This window comes from Glycine soja, chromosome 2 (genome assembly GCF_004193775.1).
Source record: "Glycine soja cultivar W05 chromosome 2, ASM419377v2, whole genome shotgun sequence".
In the NCBI taxonomy this organism is placed as follows: domain Eukaryota; kingdom Viridiplantae; phylum Streptophyta; class Magnoliopsida; order Fabales; family Fabaceae; genus Glycine; species Glycine soja.
The window spans coordinates 15,587,265-15,607,417 of record NC_041003.1 but is presented as its reverse complement, the minus strand read 5'-3'; the positions used below and the strand labels follow the sequence as shown (position 1 = coordinate 15,607,417).

The following is a 20,153-nucleotide window of genomic DNA, read 5'->3' as shown; positions in this document are numbered from 1 at the left end:
GCTTAACATAAAGAAGAAAAAAAAATAGATAGAAGAAAGCTTTAAAATTGGGTTGACCTAAGAAGATTATGACAACAAAGAACACAACATACAAGGTTGGCATGTTCTAACCAAAATAGAATACAAAGACTGAGGGCCTTTTTTTTAAGCTGATCATTCTATTAATTTCTAAACCGTGTCGTCATTATTCATTGGTAGGTGCTTATTTTAAGGAAACTAGCTATTCCCTATACATGCATGTTGCATCCAATGATTGAAGAGATGCATGAAATTATAGTTGCGCAAGCTAGGGCACCACCGGCCGGTTAATTTAGAACTTAATCCCAAATAATTACAAAATACATATATAATGCTTTAGAAAGATGATATATAAATTATAATGCCTATAAAAGGGAGGAGAACCTTGTAGCTAAGCATTCCATTTCTCAAGGCTATACTATATAGGGAATTCAAGTGAGTGAAGTGAAGGGTTGAAAAATTTGAATATGAAGATCAATATTTTGCTATGTGTGGTGCTTTTGGGTTTCCTTGGGGTTTGTCAAGGAGGCAGCCTAAGGAAAAAGTTCTACAAGGATTCCTGCTCTCAAGCTGAGGACATTATTAAGAGCAAAACCCAGCAGCATGTGTCTGCTAATCCCGATTTGCCTGCCAAGTTGCTTAGAATGCATTTTCATGATTGTTTTGTCAGGGTATATTATTAATTCCAAGATTGTTTTACGTATTTATGTTTTCTTTTTATCCGGTTTTGATATACCGTGGCATATATTTCAACATGCAAAAGTGTGCTAATTGTTTAGGAGAGTATACATAACATAATGGTTGCAATGCAAACATACATTTCAGGGTTGTGATGCCTCGGTTTTGTTGAACTCTACTGCCAATAACACTGCTGAGAGGGATGCAATTCCAAATTTATCTTTGGCTGGCTTTGATGTCATAGATGACATAAAAAGTGAATTGGAGGCAAAATGTCCCAAAACTGTATCTTGTGCTGACATACTGGCATTGGCAGCTAGGGACGCTGTTTCCGTCCAAGTAAGCTAACCCCCTGCATAAATGATTTTTTTTATCTATAAGAATTAAAAATAAATATAAGAAAATTTATAATACTCACACGTCCTTCTAATTATACAAGAAAATTCATGCTGTTGAGAATTTATTTTGTTATACACATGTCACATATATAATCTTAATAATAATAATTACGTTATTACTTCATGCATGTTTATCTGATGCATAAATGAACTTTGCAGTTTAATAAATCTATGTGGGAAGTGCTGACCGGTAGAAGAGATGGCACGGTATCGAACAGTAACGAAGCCTTGGCCAATATCCCTGCACCTTTCTTCAACTTCACCCAACTCAAACAAAACTTTGCTAGCAAAGGTCTCACTTTGCACGATCTGGTTGTATTATCAGGTAATTAACATTCATAATATTAATTAATTGCTAGTAGTATATAACTATATATATATAGATGCATGGAATTACAAAGCAAGACCATAATCAGTACACATTAATTAATAATTTAAGTTAAAGTTGGTTTGGTGATTGTAGGGAAAATGAAAAAGAAGAGGTAGTGTGGGTTTGAATCCCTTCCACTAATATTCTATTTCTAATAAAACTAACCACTAACATATTTATCGATAAAAAAAACATTAACTAATAATCTTAACAGTTTATCACAATTGTGCTTATATATAATTTTCATATATGCAGGGGCACACACAATTGGAATAGGGCATTGCAACTTGTTCAGTAACAGGCTTTACAATTTCACCGGGAAAGGTGATCAAGACCCTTCTTTGAACTCCACTTATGCAGAATTCTTGAAGACAAAGTGCCAGAGCCTGAGCGATACAACCACAACGGTAGAAATGGATCCTGGAAGCTCTACCAATTTCGATAGTGACTATTATCCAAACCTTCTCCAGAATAAGGGTCTGTTCCAATCAGATGCAGCCCTTCTAACAGAAGAGCAATCTGAAGATATAGCTAAAGAATTGGTTGATCAAGACAAGTTCTTCACAGAATTTGCACAGTCAATGAAGAGAATGGGAGCCATTGATGTCCTCACTGACTCGGCAGGAGAAATACGGAACAAGTGTTCAGTTGTCAACTCATAAATATATCCTATACTAATTTGGTTTTAATTTCCTTTCTTTTAATTGTTTTTGAGTTGCTAATTATGATTGTTGTCAACTACCTTTAAACCCTCATTGAGGTTATTACTGTTATCATCAAATGCCTATAAGCTTGTATTAAGTATCAAAATATGTGTTTTTGTACACTAGTGTACTTTCTCTTACCTGGATACATTTATTATATTTTTTTTATTGGTGCAAAATATTCATTTAAATGATTTTTGTCAGAAAATTTGGCTTCCGATCACTTTTCGTTTTATCAAAAGACCTGTATCCTGATAGCTTACTTAAAAGTACCCAAATCCAATTCCATTTGAAAATAATGGTATCTAATACCTCCTTTGAAATATTACTCTCTTTAAAGAAAAATTAATTAAGTACTCTCAGATATATCAGAATGGGGAGCCTCTGGACAATGGAGTACGAAATTTTTTATCAGAAAATTACTTAAATAGTTTTATTATTTTTGGAGAAAATACAATATTTTGTTCACCAAATTAGTAATTTATTCCAAGATTTTTCATGAAATAGAAAGCATCTTGAGCCTTCCAACATGTGAGTTAACAGAAATTCTTGGTCTAGTCTATTTTGGTTAAATTATTAAAATTAATGAAATTGTATTTTGTACAACCTTATGTATAGTTCTTTAATAAATAAAGAGAAATGAAAAACTGTACATGTGAGATAGGATATCTAATGTAATGAAAAGAGATTAAAAAAATTGCTATTATAAAATGTATAATAAAAAATACTATATAAATAATATAATCATACAATAGATTGTAATATATATATGGCAATAACTTTGGATACTGTTTTATTAGTTATTTATTAGCAATTTAGCAAGTTATTTATTTTTCAAATATTAAGAAATCAAATTAAATTTATTATAAAAAATTTCTTCGGCCCATAATTTTTTTGGCCGAAGAGGACCATTCAATAGGAATTCTGGTAAAGAAACATAAAGATCATTGTTGAATGATATGTCTTTATCAGCCAATGTTACTACCTGAAGGATCTGTGAAAATATTTCAGTCAACCCGCTAGAACTAAGGTCTAGAGTTGTCAAATTTCGAAAACTAGCTAGCAAAAGGATTTTAGTACTGGCAATGATAAGTTATGACCAGGAGGAACTACTGAAAGGTTCTCAAGTCTGGTCAGTGAAGAATCAAGGGGTCTAGAGAGATTGCAGTCTCACATGCTCACTTCAAGACTAAACAGTAGTGGTAGCATATTGGAATATACCCCACAAAGCCAGCATATGACAAATTCAGATACATTTAAGTCCTTCAATTTGTTGAATCTAGATGGTATCTCAAAATTGAAGTTATTATTAGCTACATTCAAAACCTGCAGATTAGTTTGGAGACTGAAAAGAGTACTTGAATTGTCAAGTCCACCGTAGATTGATTCTCCATTCAGGTCAATAACATGTCCCTACTTGTCATAAGTTACACCACCCCACTCACGCCAAGCAATGCTTTGAGGCCAGGACTACACGTTTAGGGAAACTTTCTTAATTAAATTTGAAGTTGTCCCACAGAAATCAGTACTAAACAGAAGAAATACACATTATATATATATATATATATATATATATATATATATATATATATATATATATATATATATATACCTTATAATAAAGTTTCTCCTTTTACCATAAGAAACTTAAATGCAAAACAAGATTCATGTGTAACTACCATCTTACTTTAATAAAGACTCTCACCAACTTAGAAGCAATAGTTCAAGTCTAATTCTTTGAGTTTGGTATTCTCATCACTTGAAAAGAACCTTTTAAATCAAGGCAACCTCTATCGTGAACCACTTTCATGAGTGGTCCATGGAGTACCACTTTTACTATCATGCACCTTCATTGTAATATTATGTCATGACCTTCTCTTTCTCCTTTTCCTTTCTACACTTTCGTCGCTGACAACATAACCGACCCTTTGATTTTAGTGTTGAACGCGACCTCGACACTGACAACCACCATCCTCCCGCTTTGCCAAAGACCCCAATCTGATTATTCCTCTTCCTGTTGGTATTGTGACACCTTCTGATCCCTTCCAAATCTGAAGCATTGTGATTCTCAGAAACGATTACCACATGCATCATTTCCATCCTCCTCATCACCACACCACCATCATATCCTCCTTCCGCCGCCACAACTAGCCCTAAACTCCCTTGCATGGTAACCTCCTCCTTCACCACACGCCATCGGAAACCACCACTGCCAAAGAGGCAGCCCATCCTTTTCGAAGTGAAATATGAAATTTCTCTATTTCAACAACGCAAAGAATCAAGAACAAGAGGGAAGACACGAAGAAACTAGTCCCTGCCAAGGGTTTTGAATTCATCATTGACAAAGAAGCTACAATGGTTTCACAACATTGAAGCCAAGCGTCTGTGTATGGCGATTTTATTTTGATTTTACAATATTTGCTCTTGATTTATGTTTGTTCACAATTGCTTTTCAAAAACATAATGAAAATCTTTTGTTGAAATTTCATATGGGTGCCTTAAAATTTCTGAACTTGTCGTGTAACTGGCATATGTTGGTTATTCAAATAAATTTGGTTTATTTGATGGTATTGTGAACTCCATTAGTGCCCAAGCTTCATGCACTTCGAAATTTAATATCTTACATTTTTATCGTGCATTGTGGGGAATTGCTGGTTTGGTGAGTTTAGCAATGTCACTATGCTTTTGTGTTACCTTTGTTTTTGGACGGAGGAGGAGGAGGAAGGAGGAGGGTGTGGTGGCGGTTGGGGATTACCCGTGCCAGAGGAGTCGCTAGAGCTGTTGTTGGAGCTTCCATTAATGACATTGGGAGAGGGAGAAACATAAAGGAGATGTTTTGATGAGGTAGAGCTCATATTATTATGAGTCTTCATAAATCCAAGGGCTCTTAAAAGTGATTGATGATGGACCACTTATAAAAGTGGTCTCCCTTAGACACAGCCTTAAATCAAATATGATGGATCCTTAATTTCGTGCAGAACATATTTCCCCATTACAACAAAGCAAAATTGCAAGGAAGAAAATTATATCCAAATATTAGCCTCCTACTAGAGGAAACATATATTACTTTAAGTCTTCTCTGCATGAAGTTAGAGATGCAAGCTGTGATGGATTCAAATAGGCAGTGAACAAATATGAGTAGGATTTCAAAATGTTGGTAGCACAGATTCCCCCATTAATAGAGGATCAGTATATGGGATTCTTCTTAGGGGGCTTGAAGGAAGAATTGAAGTGGGAAGTAGCAGCCTTGGAACCAATCAGTAGGTACAAAATGATTTCTCTGGCCAGACTTATGGAAAAGAACCTCTCAATCGGATTGAAGGAACTAAAGGGTTCCAGATGGAGGAGCATGGGAATTAACCGAAGTTCTTCAATGATGACAAATTCAGGGCAGGGATCGACCCAAACAGAGGCTTTTCTTCAGGAAATTGGAGCCAAGATTTTGCTGCTTCAAATACCGATTTTATTATTTTAATAAGGAGAGGAACAAGAAAAGAGGTCAAGGACAAGATAAGTACTAATGTGAGAGGACCATTTAAGGGGACAAGCCATCTCTCTTATCATAAGCTTATGGAGAGACAGAGCAAGAGAATCTGTTAAATGTAGACAGAATAACAGCCCAACACACCAAATCTTGGACAAAGCATCTTAGGCTCCTTATTTGGGAAGGAGATGAAAATCCGAGGTAAATGAAGACTCTGTCTTAGCAGTGGAAGGAAGTGAAAGAGCATGAAAAGTGTTGAAGAAGCTACACACAGTGATTCTGCAGATGAGGGTAATATTCTAGTGCAAACTTGGGAGCATAGCAAAGAAGCACTTTCATGAACCATTTTGTGAAAATTAGTAAAATTATTTATAAAATGGATATAACTGTCACAACTGCAGTTCAACGTTCAGTTATTCAATATAATAGCACATTACATCTTTATCTAACAATTGGCTGCTAGAAAATAAGGATACCTGCAAAGTAGGTGCACAAATAGGTCTAATTTAATAGCACATAGAGATCTAATTTTGGGATTCAATACTCTCTTGCCAACGGGATAAGAAAACACAGCATTCTAAAAGATCCCCCTGTTTAGAGGGCCGTCATACAAAATAAAATATTATATAAGTGCCAAATGAGACCATAGATGAAGTTGTAAGTAGAATCCCTAAAACACAATTGGCAATAAGCATTTCCCTGTGCTTTCAAAGGATCACAGTTGCCAACAAAAATTCTAGAGAAACTGGCATTGCTTGAATCAAATTACAAGAATAACACATACATTCTTAAATAAAAATTAGAGAGAGAGAGAGAGAAAAAAAAAAAAAAAAGAGGAAGAGGATAGCCTAACAAAACCAGCTCATGGATGAGAAGCCCAAAATTTCATCTTCCAGCAATCTTCAACAAAGGAGAAATTATACCCTGTATCTCTTGCAATGACTGTTGAATCTGAATCTCCTGGGCAACAGCCCGCTTGAGATTTATGATATGACTCTTGATGGCTTCAGAATCAGAAGCTCTAATATCATCCGCCCTCATTTCAAGAACCTTCTTGGCGAACCCCATCAACAAACTAGAATATCTAGGCATGGTACAATACTTATGCAAGAATTCCAAGAGCAGTTCCAACTTCTCCACATCCAAGTTGGAGACACACTTGAGAAATTTCTTCCTAGCCACCAATTCCTCCATCACAGCCACCACATGCCCGGGGTTCATAGTTCCCAACACAGACACCAGAGCCTCTCCATGCTCAAACTTGTTCAACAGCGTGTCGTGCTTAGCCCACTTCTTCTTCTTGGGCTTCATAACCAAGAAATCCCCCTCAGACGGTTTGGTTCCCTGCCCTCTATGAAAATACCTAAAATGCGAAGGCCTCACCGCTTTCTTCTCAGTATTCTCCACAGGAGCAGTTCTCCAAACCAAGCTAGCCTCACTCTCCTCCTCCTCCTTCTCTTTTTCCTTCATCTTCCTCTTGCTAGCATAGATCACTCCATTGGATGTCCCAATCACCCTGGTGGAACAATCTGGCGAGTAGGCGACCGACAAAAGAGGCGCGGGGAACCTCATGGAATGTGTAACCTTCAATGATCCATAATCAAACACCTTCAAGTACCCATCCAACCCCACACTCATAATCCTAAACTGATTCGATGATTCTTCACCATAATCCTTCCCAATTCTCCCGACACAAATCGACGTGACAGTCTTGTTGTGACTCTCCATGGAGTACACAAGCTTCCCTCCACCAATCAAGTCCCAAATTTTAACCGAATTCCCACCCGCCGTCGCAACCATCCCTCCGGACGGCAAGAACACAACATCCTCCACGGGCGCGCCGTGGTTCACCTGCACCGACGATTTCGAATCCCTAACCCTAGCATCCCAGAGCCTGACGACATGGTCATAGGAGCCTGTAACGAAGATTTCAGAATTCACAGGGGAGGAGTCTCCGCACCTGACATAGTCCTTGTGGCCGAGGAACTCGGAGACCGGGGTCTCCTCGGCGACGTCCCAGAGCTTGACGAGGGCGTCGTCGCCGGCAGAGATGAGGTGGAGCTTGTCGAGGCGGGGGAAGTGGACGAAGCGGACGGGGCGGAAATGAGACTTGAGGCGGCGGAGGGCGGTGCGGGATTTGACGTCGAAGACCTGGACAAGGCCGGAGAGGTCGGAGGCGGCCAGGAGGCGGGAGTCGGAGCGGAAGGAGGCGCAGGAGACGGCGTCGGAGAAGGAGGAGATGGTGGCAGCGGGGGAGAGGGTCTGGGAGCTGTAAAGAGTGAGGGAGGCGGAGTGTGCGGCGGCGAAGGAGTGAGGGGGTGTGGGGGAGAAGGTGAGGGAGGGGACGGAGATGAGGTTGGGGATTTGTTGGGTCTTGAAGGAGGACCAGTACTTCGATTCAGGGGTTTGCTTTGGGGTTCTGGCCATCGATTTCAGCTTCGGCTTCACCGGGAAGTTCTTCTGAACTCTTGCTTCCTCCATTTTTTGCACTTTGCCACACCGCACCGCACGCCAAGGTTTAGGGTTTAAGAACTGCTCCTGCGTCTGCTATCTATCACTGTTATGTTCTTCGCTTTTAATTTATTATTATTAAAATGTTTTTTTTTTCTTCCTAACTTCTATTGCTTTTTTATATATAAATCTTTAAGAAAAAAAAGTATTCTTGATAAGCATTTAGACGTCCAATTCATTCTCGAGAAAATTAGTGATTAAGAAAGTTTGATATCATATAGGCTTAATTTCATTCTCAATGTAACATTTACACTAACAATAATTTCTCAAATCATCTAAAAGAAAATAAAATAATAGCATTATTAATTTATCAAATAAAAAAAAGTATTAAATACACACACCTCCGTGTGCCTAACCCAAATCCATGATCTCATTTTTAGTATCTTTTAAGATAGATGACAAAAATTTAGCTGAGAGAATAATCTAATGGCTTAAGACGATAAATTATTGTGACTTTTCCTCCACAACGACTCTAAATCTGCTCCCAAGCATGGATTAGTTTTCAAATTATTATTATCATCATTTCCCTTGGGATGCTTAATATTGATAAGAATTTGACCATAGAAAAAAGTACACTCCCTACTTCCCAAGTAGTTTTTGTTAGAATAATTCTAGAGTAATTCTAAGTAAAAATACAAGAGGTATCATAGTCAAGTCAATCAAGTTGCAAGAGAAAGAGCTTAGAAGGAAGATTACTCACACCAACCTAGGTTGATTCCTGGCTTTTAACACTTAAATTTCAATACATCTAGATCTTAAAAGGATTATTTTTTTTCCCTATCAATAATTGGTGAATTATATTGTAGAATCATGTGCATATCAATTTATTTGAGGACCTTTTATTATTGTAATTCGATGATATCTTGCTAGCATCATATATAAATTTTAGTTATATTATTCATACAATATTTTCTATTGTTATTTTTTTCTCTATTTCTCTTCATCAATTATCTTGACCCACACTTTTCTCTCTTTTGTATCTATCTTCCTCTTTGTTATATAAAATTTATGTACAAATAGATTTTTTTTTTTGAAAAGCAGGAGACTCTAAAGAAGCACAAATAATGTTAATCTTTGTGGCTGACAAAAAAATAAGTCATTAGGGATATTTAGCTAGAAAAATGAAAAAAAGTCTTGTTTCGATGGATAATTCCATCGTCATGGAGATGGAGCTTATCTTGAAAAGTAACTTGGACTAATAATAAATGTTAAAGGATTTTGGTTGATGATCTTTTGTGAACATCTGTTTTTAGTCTCATAAATTTTGAGAGGTCTTGGTCTCTCAAAAAAAAAAATCAGTCCATTTTTAGTCTATCAATTTTTTTTCTTTCCGTTTTTAGTCCCAAAAAAATTCTACATCTAAGGACTAAAAATTGAGAGGGCTTAATAATACTCACCAACCTGAGTCAATTCTTGGCACACTTATATGCATCAAATCTGAAGTAATATCTTTTAGCTGACTTGATGTGAAAACATGCATCCCAGATGCAAATCCAAACACACTGGAAAAGCAACATAGTAGCTTTCTTAGCTATATCCAAGATGAAGCGAAAAATCTTTCGTTGAGGCCTTTTTTCTCAGTGGACTGGGATACGTTTATAAACCTGAGAACTGCCTACTTCTATTTCAAGCTTTGAGACTTGAGAGACGATTGATCTAAATGTTATGAACATTTATATAAAGGAAAAAATATATATATATATATATTTCTCTATGATACAATATATATACCAAACATCGGTATTCCCTGACTAAGTTATCCATCCCCATGTTGAGGGGGAGAAGCCACTAGCATCTCTTCCACTTTATCCATGTCCCGTGCCTAGTAAAACCAATCTCCACAAGCCATTCGCTAATTGGCTAACATAAAATAATGCACTCTCTCAAGCTATTTGCATGCTAATGAGAGTTTGCTTTTCTGCAACTAAAGAAGAATCTAGTACAAAATATGTATTCTGCCAACAATGACAGGTTTAGAAACAGAACTTTTGGTTGGCAGGATATCAAGCGATGATGAAAAATCCCGAATATGCAGTATTTATTCAAGTCGTGAATCAAATCATATATATGCTAGTGAGCCACGATCAAGGTCCGGCTGAGGTCGACCCCGAGTAGGAGTTGGTGGCCTCTGAATATTAAGCTCCTACAATAAGCAAATGAGAACCAAAAAATGAGAATTACCATTCAACAAATCCACTTACTTCATTAATTGTTAAATACAGTATAGAGAAGAAAGATACTGCATAAGGGCTCACCTGCATCCATGTTTCATCCATAACACGCTCAGGAGATGTCTCAGGAGACTGAAGGGGAGGTGGTATGGGATGAATTAATTTTGGAACTACAACCAAACCCCTACCAACTACCAGTATAGCTCCCGCATTGTTTGCAGTTCCTAAATAACACACACAACATGAGATTGAAATGCTATAGCATTGCAAAGGAGAACACTGGTGAGAAATTATGCTCACCACAATAGTTAGTTGCAGAGAAAAGGGTGATTAATTGTCCCTGGGCAAATCGTTCAAAGCCATCCATGACACACTCATGGGCCCTTATAATGAGCTGCAATTTATTTTTCTTACAAAATTCTGTGACACGATCAGGCTGCATAAAATAATCGAAGTAATGGGTCAGCTTCCCATTTAAATAGCAAGAACTTTTAAGGCATGCCTACTATTGAATAATATTCCACTGTATAAAATGTTATCAATAAGTAGAAAGATATGATTTTTGAATTGGGTTCAAAACAACTGCTAATATTTCGTAATACTTTTGCACATCAAATGGTATCTTAATTACTAAATTCTAATTCCTACCCTTATTTTTTATCTTGAAGAGACCACCAAAATTTGTTGCTTGACATTTTCATTTTTTCCTTTTTGGTTCTCAAGAAAGATCTTAATTTATATGACTACAGAAAATCATGGATGAGGAGGAAGGGTTAGTAGACCTTTTTTAAAAAAACTGTTCTTTCCTTTCTAGTTAAGCATATACTTACCCCAAAAGTAACAAGCCCTGGGCCTCTAGCATTTGGTCTCAAACCCTCTACACTATCATTCTCTGTGGGATCAGACCTACACAAACCCGTAGAAGTTGTAATAAAAAAGGAATGAGAAAAAAATGGCAACCCAATGCACAACACTCCCTCCAAGTGGGGTTTTGGGAGGATAAATGTTTGCAATCTTACCCCCGCAAGCGGAGAGATTGTTTTGAAGATTTAAACACATGACCTCCAGGTCATAAAATAGCAACCTAACTGTTGCATTAAGGATCACCCCCAAAGAAGAAAGAAGCACGGGGGATGCAAGCATAACAAGAAGCCACATGACAAAAAAAATGATAGATAAACAAAGAGGTACCATAAAAGGTCCATTAAAGTAATAGATCCTGTATCCATTGTTATGGGCCTTTCAAGCTTCTCTATCTGTTCTACTGAATTGATCGATCTTCCAATGCCACCATGCATACAGATAATTTTCTTTTCAATAAGAGAAGCTAATGGAAGATAGTTAAAAAGTTGATTGAATCGTGTCCATGCCCATATCCCATCATTTTCACCCTACAAAGCACATAGTTAGTTGCAGAGTTGAATCCAAAAATCGAATCAATACAAATATGTTTATGTCTTTACCATTCTTTCAATGCACTCAATACGAAAACCAAATAGTGCATTTATGTCAGCAGCTTCGTGGTTTCCACGTATCAAGTGAACATTCTCGGGATATTCGATCTAGACAAGAATGTCAGTGCAAGGTCAATTATAAACACAAAGAAAACCCAATACAATAATACCAGATAGTTAAATAATGTAAAATTAAACAGGCCTGCCTTAAGAGCAAGTAGCAAGGTAATGGTTTCCAAGCTGTGCTGTCCTCGATCGACATAATCTCCCAAAAACAGGTAGTCAATATAGCTGAAACATTAAATGTGTTAGCTAATTCCAAAATGCTCATATGAAAGAGCAAAGCATGAGAAAAATGCCTTAGAAAAATTTTCACCCAGGTATTGACTAGAAGAAATGTATTAACACAGAACAAGACTAAAACAGATCAAGTGTCAGATTAACCAACCCTGTTAAGGAACATACAGAGCATCTTAGCTCCCAACCATCAGTCGGCATGTTTTACTTCAAATCGCAACAAATTGAAAGTGAACATTTCTAGACATGGTTTTTGGACAAAACATTTTTTGGACAGTGTAGAGCTAATTAAATAAAACAAAACCATTGAGAAAAAGTGAAATCCACAAGCTAAGACAAGCAACCAAAAGTAGCGCAAGGGGAGAATAAATGTAGGCTACCATACCCCACAGCAAGTGGAGAAACTGTGACCTTCAGATCACAAAGTAGCTACCTTACCAATGCACCAAGGTTCACCCTCCCACATAGCAAAGCAAAAGTATAGTTTTTTCAGAGTTAATCGGTCTTAAACTGAATTCAAAAGAATGAACCACCATTACCAAGTGCATACAATATCCCTCAAGACCTCAACTGTAGCTAAAATATAAACTTCATGATGTTTTGACACATACTAACAAATACTCTTAAATAAGAATATGGTGATCTGCTTCCCAGGGAGAAGTCATTATTTTAACACCTAAAGAATATGCACTAGCTTTTTGATACATGAGCAATGGTAATCAACCAATGTAAACAAGTAACAAACTTACGTGATGTCTCCTGCAGTAGAAGGAAATCCATATTCATCAAATAGCCGCATCAAATCACCAAACTGACCATGAAGATCACCAAATACTTTGACAGGAGCTTTCAGCTGAAGTACGGTCGGTTCATGCATAAATATTTGCTCAGCAGCATAGCAAAGTTCACCCACTTCATAAGAATCCAAGAAGAACCGCCTGTTTGCAGGAGCTTTCCAGTTGCGAGGCCTAAGCAAAGTTGAAATTATCTGGCAGGAAGACAGTGATAATAAGAGATGGTCTAATGTAGCAATATTGTAATGGTAATTAAGTGAGTAGACACTAGGCAGACTATGTCAAACGCTAACAATATAAACCAAGCAGAATGTGAATCAAATAATGCTTGCCTTTTTATGTAAACCCTGAGGAGATTTCTGCCTGGTGAACTTTTTCGTAGGATATGGCAAATCATTATTTACGGGAATCATGCGTCTACTTTCATTTTCAAATTGATCTAGCGATAATTGTCTCACCATTCCACCTAGGTTACCTAAAGCCTCCTTCGCAACTACAACCTGTAACAAAATGCATATGATTTTGCATCCTTGAGAGGAACATGATCAGTTATAAACAAGGATTCCAAGCACATACAGCTCTAGGATGAAGGCGGACATCTCCCTCTGTATCACTTCCATCTGAAACTGTTTCCACAGCTTGTGAGTTGTCATCTGACACAGATGTTTCTTCAGCAGGATTACTTGATATAGCCTGCACAGCTTGCCAGACAGCACTCGCTGCCTCAGCTTCAGCAGCTGATGCTTCCCTCAGTTTCTCCAAGGAATTTTTGTCCATGCTGATAAAATGAACACACATATCACGTCATAAAATTGAAATAACCCGAGCATAAGAAAAGTGAAGTAGAAGTGTTGAGCTTCTAAAGAAGGAAGCAACAAATGATATACCCTGAGCCACCAGATGAAGGAATATCTGGTCCACCATCCAAATTTGGTGTTGTTACATTATAATTTAAGTTAGATTGATTTTGTTTGGAGCTTGTAACAGGTGAAGCTCTCTCAGGAGAATTAATGTCAGGCTGCAATGGCGAATTTTCAGCCACTAGGAAATCATCTAGTAGTATATCTGCACAGGATAACATGGTTTCATAAGAATTGGTAGACATAGGAACAAAATTTTGAAATATATAAGAAACATCAATATAAAACAAATTAAAATGTAAAATATCAAGACACTTGCAGTCTATAATACAAATTGGAGGATTTTAACACATTAATTCCTTCAATAAGCATTTCAGTTCCTTCTACCAAACTATTGATAATTGAGAATTAATCAACTCAAGGCATTATAATGCATAGCCCAAAAAATAACTAGGCTATTGTATTTTTAAAAGAGCACAAAATCATTTTTCAGCAAACCAGCACAAATGCATGACATGTGAAAACCTGTTCCGCAATCGCTCACTATAAAACCATACTAGGCAAACAATTTTGCTTGCTATGTATATAAACCACACCCTAATAATTGAGGCAGGTGATGTGGGACTTTCCAACACTCCACCTCCACAACTGTTTGCCTACTAGACCAAGCGATACAGCACCAAAATGACAAAGATCCCCCTCCACAAACCATGGAAACCATGGATATGGGTCATAGGCTCTCCTATCATGTATATTCCCTCTTAAATTTAATTGGCACTAAGTCAAGTTGTCCATGAGTATATAAACCACACTCTAACAATTGAGGCAGGCAATATCGAACTTTCCAACACCCCACCTCCACAGCTGCCTATTAGACCAAGCAATACACAACAAAAGACAACAAAGATCCCCTCCACAAATCATGGATACGACGGATATGGGCAATAGCCACTAATATCAGGTTAGATTCCCTCTTAAATTCAATTGCCATTAAGGGAAATTGTCCACAGGTATATAAACTGAACCCTAATAATTGAGGCAAGCAGTGTGGGACATTCTAACACTCCACTCACCTCCACAGATACCTATTAGACAAACTAACCAAGTGATACAGCATGAATAACGACAAAGATCCCCTCCACAAACCATGGAAACAATGGATATAGGCTCCTATTGTCATGTTAGATTCCAACTTAAAATTAATTGGCATTAGGTGCAGTTGTTTGCAGGTATGTAAACCGCACCCATTAGAGGCAAGCTATGGGGGACTTTCCAACAATGGCACCTTTGTTGTGTAATCCTGAAAGACTAAATCCATTGGAATAAACACAATAAAGAGTCAATCTATTTTTGTGAGCTTCAATGTTTTTGTAATAAAGAACTGAATATGCCTCATTCAGTTTTTCAAGTCAAAATAAACTCTTAGAGCTACAATTACAACTGCATCTCTCATAATGCAAGTACTTACCTCCTCTTAAACCACCATAGATAAATATATGAACACCAACAGCTGCAGCTGCATGACGACAACGACGCATAAGCTCCAAAGAAGGGTCATAATCATGACCTTTGTTTGAGCGTGAGGAGGACACAATGCCGTTTCTATCTAACCAAACCCCAGCAGCAGTGTCCAATACTGTCAAAGAGAGAAAAAGAAAGCATAGGTATAGAATGAGAGGAAATGGCCAATACAAGACAATAAATATATACAATAGAAACAGAGAAAAGAAAGTTACCTGCAATGGATGCTTCACCTTCCACGGACCGTCCACCCCTGAGAACACCACCTGTAACATGTAATCGTGCACCGACAAAAACCTGATAAAATACAATGCCACATTCACTCAAAAAACAATCTTCAAAACTTTTAGACTATCTAGAGGATACCTCTAGATATCATATGATTACATCTCAGAATATTTTGGCCTTTAGAGAACCTTAGATGATCTCTTAGCAATAAATTCCATATATATTTCAGGATTTGTTTCCTTATTTAATTAGGATTAGGAGTCTTCTACAAGAATAGAGCTTAGTACTTTATCTTTTCTATCACATCATATCACATCTTTCACAATAATATTAATTTAATATTAGTCAGAAATCAGAATATCCTCTCTTTCCCTCATTTATTCAAATAACTAAAATTTCAACAAAAAGGGAATGAGTAATGTGGTCAAGATCAATTGACATCACCATAAAAATAGAGAACTCTTACACTAATTCTAAGCCACTGATTTTGTTTTCATCCAACTACTAAAAGATATCAAGAACTTATTGGGGAATGTAAAATTAAATAGGAAAGAGAGAAATCCACTTTATATTCTTCTAAAATTTCACAGTCTCTCCCAAATCCAAATTTATGTCAACCACTACTATCTATCTAGTCTCTCCTATTTAGGGTTATAAACCACAATTAGCTTATCAGTGTGTTAGACAACGTTAGATAAATGGCTTAAAACTTCTCTTTTAGGTGTGTCTGTGTAGCTTTTAAGTGGGTATAAAGCATAGTTATCAATCCCGGACAGCAGCAGAGTAGCTGACCCCAAAACCACTATAGCTGGAGAGCGGATATTGGGATGACTGCTATTATGAATTTTTCATATATAAGTTAAATAATTTATATATATATATATATATATATGCTAAAAGTTAAAAAAAAAAAAAAAAAACCATAACTAAAGGTCTATTTATAATTAATAATTAAAAGCCATAATTTTAAGGCAAACACAGAAGTTAATACTTAATAACAAGAGTCAAGTAATATAAAAGAAATAAAGCAAGAAAGGGCAGCGTCAGGTGGCCTATATGAACACTGCAATGAATAAGGAATATAAAACAAAACATAGACTCCTCTTTGACATGAACAGAACAGACCCCAAAGGATGTGAACAGGGTAGAGACCACAGAACGGTGTGCCAAAGTTCTACAGAGAGTGGGTTGACAGGATATTGTGCCATGGGTTGGCTGGAAACTCCACCAACATGCCATGAGTTGGCCGGAAATGCAGCTGAGAGCTCTGGGTCACAGATAGTTTGTGTTGAAGAGAGAAGAGACCAGCATTATTTAGCCCTCAAAAGGAGTGAGAATGGGAAAGTAGAGTTTGTGTTCTGATGAAATAAAATGGGGGCAAAATCCCAGGATTACCCCCCCCCCCCCCCAAAAAAAAAAAAAAACAGCACCAAACAACATTGATTGAGGGGCCACAAAAGGGGACATTTAGTCTCTGATGCAATAGCGGTTGCAATGGCCGCAATAGCAGCCAAGAAGAGGATTCGCAGCATGTCAAGCCCTGGGATTCACGGCACTTCAGGTATGGCAGCAAGTTGTAACGCAACAGGGTTCCAAGAGCACCCCATAGCCATGACGCTCCATAACACTTCTGTAGCAGCGCTATAGCACGTGATTGACCACTCTGGTATAAATAAAGTGAGACCCCACAATGAAACTTGGTGCTTTTTAATTGTTAGATCAAAGTAAGAAAAATTCTTATCATCAGGGTCTGTGCAGCAACACACACGTACATAAATAAGCTTTATTGTGAGAATAAGACAAGCTAATCTTGACATTATTGTGCATGAATAGTCAAGATTAAGACATTAAATCAAATCATGTCACTTTTCAAAGTAATAGTGTGAAAGACACATAAACGAATCCTAGTGCAATAAAAAAAATTGTATAAGAAATTCACAGTAGGAATCTCTCACTTACCGCAGCATGTTGATACCTTGGTGAAGGGGAAACTCCAGGTGCAAGGGTCCATTCCCACTGGCCATTCCTATGCATGAGCAGTCCATAGGCATCTGCTAGTGGCTGCAAAAGATAAATATGATAAATGCTATTATATTTCACTGGGTAGGCCTAAGATGCAAGATTCAGAAGTCAGAACAATATAATAACAAAGTATGCTTTTCTGCTTCAGATATAATTACTTATCACTCAGCACACTACAATTTAACCATCAAATGGAATGTCGAAAATTCAGGCATGACAGATTAGCACACTAAATTTTCTATAAGCAACAGATCATGATCTGATTAAAAAAGTATGAGCAAACATACAGCTCCAGAAGAGTCTCTTCCACCACAGAGCAAAAACATTCCATCTGAGCGGGCACTAGCAGTTGCATACCTATAAGTTGAGGTAGACTAGTGTAAAATTACAATATATTCATGATGTGTGGAAACAATGAAGACAGTTAAGGCTTCATTAACCAAGAGGCTAGATAGACTTACATTCTTGCAGAAGGTCTGTCACCTTCTGGGTTCAGCTTCTGCCACACATAAGGTTTTTGAGCAGTATCAAAAGCCCAAGCATCAGATACAACTCTTTTTCCTGCCACATGGTATAAAAAGTTAAACTATTTGCTATATAGCACACGAGAGCAAACACTTTCTTCACAAGAGATTCCAAACAGATATATGTAGCATATGCATGCCCAAGGAAAACTACTTAGAGAAATCTCCACTATCGATTCAACGGTGTTTACTTTCAATTTTTTAATCAAACAAGATGAAGGTATTATGTAATAAGAACAGGATTAAAAAGAGTCAAACTTTTAACCACCAAATTATTCCATAGATTATGTTGTGACTTTCTTTAGTATTTCCAGACATATAGCAAACCCAGACCCAAATACAAAAGGAACTTACACACATGGCTTTCACAAGTGTGTTTGGATTGCCATTGGGGAAATTCCAAGCTACAGTGGACGTAAAAGCTCGTCTCCGGCAGCATTTTGCTCAAAACATGGTTTGGAGGTTCCCAATTGAAATCCAAACCCACAGTAAGTAAAGTCCTAAAATTTTGCCAACTCGATTGTTCCATGGATAAGGTCTACCCCTCCTTTATTGTTTTTACAACAACTACATTATTCATCACAGTTTTATAACAAGAATTTGAAAAACAACAACCTGGTAATGAATTTTTCTCACCGTCATTTCCGCTGACAGTTACTAGATATCTCTGAGCAACCAGGTCCATTACATGGCCATAGCGAGGCCCGGGTCCTTGCCCTTGTACAACGACCCTACAATTAAATTAATAGCAATATTGACTAATTGTGCGATTTTGTCAAAATTCTAGAAGTAGGTAAAAAGAAAAACATGTTTAAATAGAACAAATCTCACCTATGCCATTTGTATTTATCATTGGTCAAGTCAAGCACATAGAGATCATCGGTAGAATGCCCCGCTGGACCTATCCCACCCTAGCCAAGCAGAACCAATCAAACAAATGTTAATATAATCAAGCAAGTGAAGAAGAAGAAGAAGAAGAGGAATCTCAGTCCCCACAATTTATCCCAATTCACAAAATCACCTGAAAAACAACCATGGTACCAACTGCAGCAGCAGCATGAGCAGCCCGAGGAGACGGCGGCTCTCCGGCGGGTTTGATACTGTACAGTCACGGCAGCAAAGATCATTGCTTCAGTAGCAATTCATCAAACAAATCTAAAATAATAAAAATGAAAACACACTAAAACACACAGACACAGACACACAGAGAAATTAACTGAATTTGGAAGATTTAACAATTGTGAAAACGAGAATCAAACTCACCTAGTCCATTTTCTACTTTGAACGTCATAGGAATGGACGGTATTAGTGACTCCCGCTAACCCTGCAAAGTAAAAGCAGCGAAATTCAGGCAACGAAAAAAAAAAAAGAGGCAGACAGAGAGAGTGAGTGAAGGAGGAGTTACGAATGCCGGGGGCAGAGGAAGATCCTCCTTCAATGGCGGTTGCGCCGCCGAATAGGATCAAGCGGGGGCCTTGAGTCTTGGTGGCGGCAACGGCGGTGAGGGTGTGGCCACAGCGAGGGCCGGGTGCGTCTTCATCGGTGACCCAGAAGGTTTCTATAGTTCGATAGGTTGGAGCAGGGTATAGCCACGGTTTCGACCCCATCGATATCCCAAAATAAAAAATTAGCAATCAAAGGCAAAAAAAAAACAAAAAGACAAGAACCCTAAGGTTCAGAAACGGTGCTGGACGCTTGTGGGCCCGGACTTGCTACGGACCCGCAAAACCGTAGAGTAGTAGAGTATATCTTATTTTCCAGATCACGAATTTATTAGAGGTAGGTAGAAAAATGGTGTAGGAAGCGATGGAGGATTGGAATGAGGGTTTATTAGTTTTGGAGGAGTGAAGAAGTTACAGAGGATCGAGGTGGTGGTTATATATGCCAGCAAAAGCAAAGCAAAGCTTTTTTTGTGATTGAAGAAGAGGAAGGGAAGAGAAGACACATGGCCCCCAAGTCAAAGTGCGGTTACAGGTTGTCATTTCTGAAATGTCAAAATGCATGACACTGCCAACTTCCGAATTGGCGGATATACGCAACAACTTGTATTTGTATTCTACTACGACTATTCTCGTAGGCTCCTACTGGACACAAAGGGGAAAGTTTTTTTCCATTGCTC

General features: G+C 37.6%; 3 protein-coding genes across 4 annotated transcripts; 1 reads left to right on the top strand and 2 right to left on the bottom strand.

Annotated features, from left to right (window-relative positions):
- The first annotated feature begins 407 nt into the window (after positions 1 to 407).
- LOC114390554 (peroxidase 3-like) lies at positions 408 to 2,308 on the top strand. The gene is made up of 4 exons (XM_028351316.1): positions 408 to 689; positions 844 to 1,035; positions 1,254 to 1,419; positions 1,720 to 2,308. The coding sequence occupies exons 1-4, from the start codon at positions 486 to 488 to the stop codon at positions 2,124 to 2,126; spliced, it is 969 nt and encodes a 322-aa protein (XP_028207117.1). The 5' UTR covers positions 408 to 485; the 3' UTR covers positions 2,127 to 2,308.
- Positions 2,309 to 6,200: 3,892 nt separating this feature from the next.
- Positions 6,201 to 8,219, bottom strand: LOC114390546 (protein SLOW WALKER 1-like). Its single transcript, XM_028351302.1, has one exon. It carries the CDS (start codon positions 8,131 to 8,133, stop codon positions 6,538 to 6,540), a length of 1,596 nt encoding a protein of 531 aa, XP_028207103.1. The 5' UTR covers positions 8,134 to 8,219; the 3' UTR covers positions 6,201 to 6,537.
- A 1,595-nt stretch (positions 8,220 to 9,814) lies between these two features.
- Positions 9,815 to 20,153, bottom strand: LOC114390536 (serine/threonine-protein phosphatase BSL1-like). Of its 2 annotated transcripts, XM_028351289.1 has the most exons (21): positions 19,440 to 20,144; positions 19,298 to 19,358; positions 19,056 to 19,134; positions 18,866 to 18,945; positions 18,671 to 18,765; positions 17,972 to 18,071; positions 17,798 to 17,867; positions 17,448 to 17,549; positions 15,476 to 15,557; positions 15,208 to 15,375; positions 13,767 to 13,944; positions 13,456 to 13,657; positions 13,212 to 13,379; positions 12,835 to 13,073; positions 11,995 to 12,079; positions 11,798 to 11,896; positions 11,526 to 11,725; positions 11,165 to 11,240; positions 10,635 to 10,770; positions 10,419 to 10,558; positions 9,815 to 10,306 (listed from the first exon to the last, which is right to left on the bottom strand). In XM_028351289.1, exons 1-21 carry the CDS (start codon positions 19,639 to 19,641, stop codon positions 10,223 to 10,225), a joined length of 2,646 nt encoding a protein of 881 aa, XP_028207090.1. In that variant the 5' UTR covers positions 19,642 to 20,144; the 3' UTR covers positions 9,815 to 10,222. The 2 variants fall into 2 exon arrangements, 1 of the variants encoding a protein (XP_028207090.1); XR_003661976.1 differs by lacking the exons at positions 9,815 to 10,306; positions 11,165 to 11,240 and having other exon boundaries at positions 10,502 to 10,558; positions 19,440 to 20,153.